This window comes from Beta vulgaris, chromosome 8 (assembly GCF_026745355.1).
Source record: "Beta vulgaris subsp. vulgaris cultivar EL10 chromosome 8, EL10.2, whole genome shotgun sequence".
NCBI lineage: Eukaryota > Viridiplantae > Streptophyta > Magnoliopsida > Caryophyllales > Amaranthaceae > Beta > Beta vulgaris.
The window spans coordinates 61,465,830-61,474,069 of NC_079209.1; the positions used below are offsets into that span (position 1 = coordinate 61,465,830).

The following is an 8,240-nucleotide window of genomic DNA, read 5'->3' on the forward strand; positions in this document are numbered from 1 at the left end:
ACTTGCATGGACCCGGTTCACACTAAAAATAGTGTGGACCAGGCCTAGGCATGTGACCATAACACACCCTATATCACTTTAACATACACTATATCATTTTAACATACACTATATCATTATAACATACATTATATCACTTTACCATACACTATATCACTTTAACATACACTGTAACATACACTATATCATTTTAATATACACTATATCATTTTAACATACACTATATCATTTTAACATATACAATGTATCATTTTAATATACATTATATCATTTTAACATACACTATATCATTTTAACATACACTATATCATATCAATATACACTATCATAAACTCACGTGATATGGATCGGATCGGGTGCACCGGGTTCATATTAGTTTTTTTTTAGGCTAGGAGCCTTCATATTTTTTTTTGATAGGACAGTACTATCAAATATCAATCACTTGATTAATAAGTTCAATAAAAGATTTTCATATCCCTCAAAAAATACACACTTTATATATACACAAAAAATAAATAAAGTAGCAACAGAAAAAATTAAGTAGATAACCAACGTTGAAAAATAATAAGAGGAGAAAAAGAAGATGACATGCAGCCGCTTTTATTTGGAGGCAACCAAGTACTCCTTTTTTCCTCTTCGCACCCCATTCTCTCTTTCTCTCTCTTCTCATGAAGATTGAGAACTCCATTTTCATTACTCTTTACATTTTATAAAATTCCCATTTTTTTTTTCTATTTTTATATCTTCATCTAAAAATCCCACCATTAAAGTATCAATCTTTATTTATTTTGACTCCATGAAGAAATGATAATCCATTGTTGTGGCCTTTTTTCTGGTATTTGTTTTAGTATTATATTATATATATATGTGTTTTTTCTTTTTTTGGGTGGTGGGTATGGTTTATTATTTTATATAATTTAATAAAATTATAGATTATGTCATTTTCTTATTGGTACTGACATTTTTTTTTAAAATTTTTTATAATATAGATCCTTGTGCAAAAAAAGAAGTTAAAGCATCAGTCAATAAATGTTGGTTTGGTGACCTGCTACCTAGCTTGTGATTGATTGTAAAAACAGTTATGGATTCTTCTTTTGAGGGTAAGTGTTCTGTTTCAAATTTTTAATTAAACTCAATTTAATTGGAGTGTTTAGATGAAAATGCTGTTTTCTATAATAGGAGTAAGTTTGTTGATGATGGGTTTTATACTATTATGATATTTTTATGTAGATTTTATGATTGATCTGCATATTTTATGTAATTTTCTGGAGAACTATGTTAAGGTGAATCTTACAGTTGGGGTTTCTGGGTTTTTTTGGGTGTTGTTTCTCTTTTCCATGGAAATATGTAATTTTTTTCTATGTATTTCACTTTTTCTTTGATGGGTATATGTATTTTCATGAGTATAGGTTATTTCATTAGATTTATTTTGAACCCTTTTCCCCAAATCACAAAACCCACAAATAGAAAAAAAGGAAAAAAAATTAGAACTTTTATTTTCCTTCCTTTATTATCATGTATGATGAGGTTGTTGCAAGTTGCATACTTGCATTTTTAACTGCTTTTGGTTTATGTGGAAACTATATTTATGCCTTTGTTGATTAAGATGGTGAATCATTTTGGCATCCAAGGATGTTCATGGTCCCACCTAGTTTGAATGGAAGTACCTAGCCATTGGTATCTTGAGGTCAACGTGGTTAGGTTTGGTAGATAGAGTTTAGAGTTGAGGAGTGAGGGCTCTTTCTGTGAAAGATAGTGGCATTCCACCATCTTCTTTGGATGTGAGGTTATGCTGGTTTGCAGCTGGTACAGCTATGGCGTCGTCGACGCGGTGTTCTTAATTTGATGTCTTCTTAGTAGTCAAGTTTTCATTTGACTCCAATTAGAGTTCAAGGTTTTTCATTGCTAAATCAACGGAAAGTCCTCATGACTTTTCAATTTCATTTGGTGGTTTGCCACATTGACTAGTCAATCTTTCTATGATAGATGACTAGTCTTTGCTTGGAAAGCCTTTTGTCAATATGTAATGGTTATTTGTTGTTGTCAAGTGTGACCTTTTTGTTTAATGTACGTTATGATCCTTCGACTTTTATGCTGTTCCTAATATATGTGAGCTCGTTGCTTGGTTTGTGTTTGGTTTAGGGGCTGTGCTTGATCCAGTGAAATGCAGTAAGTTGAGTATGGAGGAGAGAAGAGAAATTGTGTATGAATTAGCAAAGTGGTCTGGTGGTGCTGCAGAAATGCTACAATCTTGGAGTCGTCAAGATATTTTGCAAATCTTGTGCTCCGAGATGGGGAAGGAGAGGAAGTATACTGGTTTGACAAAGTTGAAGATCATAGAGCACCTCCTTAAAGTAGTTTCTGAAAAGATTTTAGTTGACCACGACAATGGAGTCCATGAACAACAGTCTTCACCTTCAATGGCGCAGAAGGTTCCAAAGAAGCCTAGGAAGCCTGATAATCCTTCTCGTTTTCTTGTTTCTGCTACCAATACCTCAGCGTGCAACAGTGACAATGATTTTGACTCATCCACATATTGCAAAAATTCTGCTTGCAAGGCCAGAATGAGCAAGGAGGACGTGTTTTGCAAGAGGTGCACGTGCTGTATTTGTCACAAATATGACGACAACAAGGATCCTAGCTTATGGCTGACCTGTTGCTCAGAGCCTCCTTTTCTAGGAGATTCGTGTAACATGTCGTGTCATCTGGAATGTGCTATTAAACATGACCGGTCCGGCATTGCTAGAAATGGGCTTGTATCGCAGTTGGATGGTAGTTTTTATTGCATCTCTTGTGGGAAGATGAATGATTTGATGAGGTAAATGCTTAGTGTCTTATTTGTTTTCTTTATGAAGATTGTTCTCTTGATTCATTCTAGTTCAGTACTTCAGTTTACTGGTCACTGTAGTAGAACTTGCATATTTCTGCTCGTTTAGCTGTCATCTTCCCTTCATTATTCTAACACGCTCAAAACTTAGACTCAGTATTCGCATGTTTTTGGTTTATGAGCTTATATATGAGTAATATACTATTGAATTTGGAGAATTGTATGGTAAGCTTCACATCTAGTATTTGATAGCTAGGCATGCCTGATACAACTCAGACTAGTTGATATCTAGGCAGGCCTTTACTCTTTAATTTGGGGGATATATGAGTATTCCTGAGGTGTGATATTAAGCATTATACAGTTGACCTTGCTATAGGAATCTTGTGACTTCAGCATGACTCTTGCCATAGAGGGTAGTTTTTAGTCAAATGTATTTAGCCTTGTGCCTACAATTGCAAAAAGGCTATGTTGTCAAGACTCTTATAGTCTTGTCTATCTTTATTTTTTGACTTGCTTTTGATTTTGTAAGTGCTGAATTAGAGCGTAGGGTTAAGTGTTAAATGTTAATATGTTGGATTTTGGAGATTTAAGTCTCTTAGGTCAACATTGAGCTGAAGGGTTTTGCTAACCGTAGTTACATTTCCCAAATTGGTTTTAAGCTGGGAATTCATAACAAATTTTCATGCATCTTTCAAACTCATTAGATACTATAATCATTTTCTCTGAAAGCCTTAGTGTTATGCTTAGCAAAAACCCTTTTTGAATAGGTTGTACCGGGTCTGGTAATGTTGATGATTCGTTTTTTTTTTTACCGAATCATTTCTGTCCTGTCAAGACATGAAGGCCAATTTATAGTTGATTACCGAATTAGAGATCAAGCATCTCAACCTTACTTAACGCAAAAGTAAAATCTAAATAAGATACAGAAACTAATGCTGTTTTGTTTCAGATTTGCTGCTTGATCTAGTTGTTAACTTTAGAGTGAGGCTTCGCTTCCCAGTTTTTATATTAGGTTACAAAGTTATTTTGTTGTGACTACCACTGCAGCTAAAAGTTTGATAATATTAGAGCTACAAGAGTTTTAGGGCGTGCAGTGCTGTCATCAGTATAAGGTCCACGAGGAAGTTCTCAGCAGTGAATTTTTTTTGTTTGCCATCTTTAGGCTGAGTGTTTTAGGGTTATGTTCATCTTTGGGTTGTTGTTAATGGAAGTTTGGAAAGGTTTTCCTGGTGGATACTCTGAGCTGGGAGAGGTTGACAAAAAAATCTAGCTAGTGCTGTGCTCTCCTCAAATTTATATCTGTTGCTCTGTCATCCACCACTTTACTATCTCTTGTCATACCACCTAATGATAAGTCCTCATCGTTCTACCCCTCTTGTAAAGGAATTGAGCCAATCTATTAGTAAACTAGTGAGTCCTCCTTTTCACCCAACATCAGTTTTTTGACCACTATGAGTGTGATGTTACCTTGACTTTTTAATTAATGATACTCCACTAGATCTTTAAGTTAATTGCAGACTGTGGACTTTTGACTCTTTCCCTGGTGCTATAGGCCTTGTTTTACAATTGCTTATGGATGCCTTTTTCAAGACAATCGTCTGGAAGGGGATTTATTTGTAAACTTGAGAAATTGGAAGATAGCATTTTTCAGGAGGAAGTCAAGGGAGGTTGCCACATAGACACAGCATTGACATATAAGTAAATTCTTTGTTTTGGTGGTGGTCCACAGAAGGATGTAGGTCATGAGCTGTGGTGTGATGCTGTTGGATAAGTGCTGATTGTTTTTGCATTATGAAAAAGAGACCAACAATCTACGAATCATGGTTTAAAGGTGTCCTTCGATTTACTCGAGCTGTCAATTCATGAGTTATGGAGGATGTTATGGAGGAAGGAACCAGCTTGCAGTTGAGTAGTGACACCCACAAAGGGAATGGTCAGATTGAGATGGTTGGTGATTTGTTGAGGAGGTTGGTAACTAGCAAGCCAATATTCTGGGAGGTGATGTTGGCAACATCAATTGTAATTTCCCTATCTATAACTTAATATTACAACTCATGGTTGTAGTCTTCTGTTTTGAGCATCATTTTTGTAAGTGTGCAACAGGTGTGACTCGTGATGAGATGACGCACACTTGCTACTATTGTGAACTTGCAGTACCAGGTTGTCTTGCTACTATCACCAATTCACCAGGCTGTTAAACCGTTAAACGCGCTCAGGAACTGAGAAATCCTGCTTGTATAAGCGAATGAATTCGGGTCTCCTTTGTGCTTTCCTCTAAGTTTCTGTAGATGCTGAAGCTTCCATCTTATGGTTATGATTGCCAAAGTGTCTTTAGATTGGAAACTTAACTTTCAGGGTTCTATAATTTCATGATTGCATGTTGCACCATAAACTAGAAGCTCTTTGGACCCATCCAGTCATATTCTCGAGACTATTTGCAATAGATTGTCAACCAATTATGTAGATGAAGTTGCAGAATTCCATGTGCTCACACATTTGTTACTATTTACTAAGATTTAGATAATTTGCTTTGCAAGTTTGCAGTAGAAAGCTAAAAAACCATTTTGTTGAAATTCAAATTGCGGTGTCTCAGTAGCCCATTTTTGGCTGATAGTTGATCTTATAGAAAGAACGTGCTTATACAGCTCAAGAGGGATCAAGGTAAAGCTAGATATGAGATTCAAGTTACTAAGCACCCTGAAGGAACTTTTATATCATTTGACTTTTAGAGAGCAATATGCATATTTATAATTCTAGTGGATTGGATCAGTTTCAATTATCATTTGTTGACATTATTTTTTTCTCAACAACCAAGTATCTTTGTGTAGTCCCTGGAAGTTGAACTGGCTTAATTGTAATTGTTTTATCTAGCTGTTGGAGAAAACAACTAATAATTGCAAAGGAAACAAGACGGGTGGATATCCTATGTTATCGTATCTCCCTGAGCCAGAAGCTGCTGGCCGGAACAAAAAAATATCAGAAGCCTTCTGATGTCGTTGATGATGCCATTAAATTGCTTGAAGGTGAAGTAGGTACTCTAACTGGTGTTCCTGTTAAGATGGGTAGAGGGATTGTTAACAGACTATCATCAGGTCAAGAAGTTCAGAGACTCTGTGGTTCTGCTGTGGAGTTGTTTGAGTCAATGTATCATCAAACGCCATTGCACCTAGGTAATCCAGTAAACTTTGCCTGTATTATTCTTGGTTATATTTTTTTTACCTCTTTAACTATGATTGTTTTTGTTCCCTTTTTTTTTTCTTTTTGGAATTTCACCATATACTCCTGTACTATTAGCCCAATAGTTGATGCACAGTATCTTATTTTTTCACCTTATATTTTCTACAACATTTGGTAATGGAAAATGTACCAGCAAGATGAGAGTATGTGGTATTAAAATTATTTATACATGGTGTTTAAAATAAGCATATGGGCATGGGTTGGGCCAAGTAAAATCATGCCTGGCTCGTGTCAAAGTTTCAAAAGAGGGGTCCAAGCATGGCCCAGCAGCCCCACTTAAAATTTCACATTTTATATCTTTTGCATGAAAGTTAGCAGGCCGAGACGCGAGCTGGCTCGTTGTGCTAGTGTCAGGCTTGGATCAACTTTAAAATTAGTGTCCATGAATGTCCCATGACCTACCAGTGGGCCTCTCATGCCGGGCCGGCCATGCCCATCCCAGCTCGTATGATGGTGCATTATCTGGTAGTAAAGGTGTACATGGTGAAATTACCTTATTTTAGGGTCGACAACATTTCACATCACTGTTTCGAAGGTGACATAATTTCTGCAGCTTATCTAGGCTTTGAGTTCCCTGATGACTTAAGTATTGGTTTCATATATAAACAGGCAACAACATCTCTCCAGCACTGGCTATTCCAAGAACAATAACTTCTAGTATAATCAAAGTTGAAGCCATTAATGCAACATCTATCACTGTCATCTTGGGTCCTGATAATTCTTTATCAGAAAAGAATGTGGGTTACTCGTTGTGGCATCACAAGGCTATTGACAGAAAAGAATTAGAACACCCTACTTGTACATTGTTTCCTCCACAAACCAGGTTCATAGTCTCGGGTCTTTCTCCAGCAACAGAATACATTTTCAAGGCTATCTCCTTCAATAACACTAAAGAGTTGAGCTCGTCTGAAGTCAGACTAACTACGACCATTTCTACTGATGATGTTGTCAAGTGTTCAACATTCGAAAGAGTTCAGAGCCCAGCAACCAACTGCAGCACTCTTTCTAATCCGTCTTCTGTGGAAGATGAAACCAATAATATTGCACCCTGCAGTAATTTAAATGAGAACAAAGCAGAGAATTATTTCAATTGCAGTAACAGTCAGAACCCTTCTTGTGCATCAGATGAGGAAAATGTGACAGGTAATGCCGTAAAATTTGAAATGAAACGCTCAACAGATGGTCAACTAGGTGAAGCAATGAGCACCGATGAATCAAACGACCACCCTGAGAAGACTAATACGCCTTGTGTGAGACCTGAAACTAGCTTGCCAATAACTCCTTCCCGACAAGAAAGTTCAAAAGAAGGCACCATTAAAAAGGGGCCCCTGAAATCCCGTATCAAAGATCAAGATGACGGGTTGGATAAGGAAGGAGCAAAGGAGAGACGTTCATCCAAGAAAAGAAAAGAGATAGAAAATGAGGAATGTGTTGGAGACGGCCCTTTGGGAAGTCAGTTAGAGTACTGCATCAAGGTAATTCGCTGTCTCGAATGTGATGGTCATATTGACAAAAGCTTCAGGCAGAAGTTTTTAACTTGGTACAGCATTAGGGCAACACCACAAGAAACTAGAATTGTTAAGGCCTTTGTTGATACCCTCCTTGATGACCCAGCATCCCTCTCAGAGCAGCTCCAAGATACATTCGAAGAGATAATTTCGAGCAAGAGGTTGTCCGTTGTTCCCCCCGGCTTTTGCTTGAAGCTTTGGCATTGATCTGTACTGATCAAAGGGTCTTGGTCTGAGGATCACTCATTAATTTTTGACCTTGAGCCCCAAAATGGAAGGTCTCGGTCAATACTAATTCTTTTAGACCTTTAGGAGCATGCTACCATTCAGCATTTCCTGTACCCTTATTATTACTATTTATCATTATTAACAGCCATTCTTCATTGATAACTATTAACAACATTTGTCGACCATTCAATATTTATCATCATTTGCCATCATATGCTATCTTTTTTTTTTTAGAAAGTCTTGATCATGTAAAAGTCAGATTATGTACATGCATGTTATAAATTGGTTTCATCATTCATGGGAGCTCTGGCTGATCATAGGACCCTTAGCACTTGTTCTGCCTGTCATTTAATGAAAATGGTACTATGTCTTAACTTTTAAAATTCATGGTCACTCAATTTTTTTTACATAATTTTATCACTGTTTATTCTTTCTTATAT

At 36.6% G+C, this 8,240-nt stretch overlaps 1 protein-coding gene across 3 annotated transcripts; it reads left to right on the forward strand.

Moving 5' to 3' along the window:
• Positions 1 to 581: 581 nt before the first annotated feature.
• LOC104902403 (VIN3-like protein 2) lies at positions 582 to 8,012 on the forward strand. 3 transcript variants are annotated; one of them, XM_010690174.4, is made up of 5 exons: positions 582 to 835; positions 990 to 1,100; positions 2,143 to 2,818; positions 5,699 to 5,997; positions 6,674 to 8,012. In XM_010690174.4, the coding sequence occupies exons 2-5, from the start codon at positions 1,082 to 1,084 to the stop codon at positions 7,777 to 7,779; spliced, it is 2,100 nt and encodes a 699-aa protein (XP_010688476.2). In that variant the 5' UTR covers positions 582 to 835; positions 990 to 1,081; the 3' UTR covers positions 7,780 to 8,012. The 3 variants fall into 3 exon arrangements, with proteins under 3 accessions (XP_010688476.2, XP_048491329.1, XP_010688477.2); XM_010690175.4 differs by having other exon boundaries at positions 600 to 618; XM_048635372.2 differs by lacking the exon at positions 990 to 1,100.
• Positions 8,013 to 8,240: the final 228 nt, after the last annotated feature.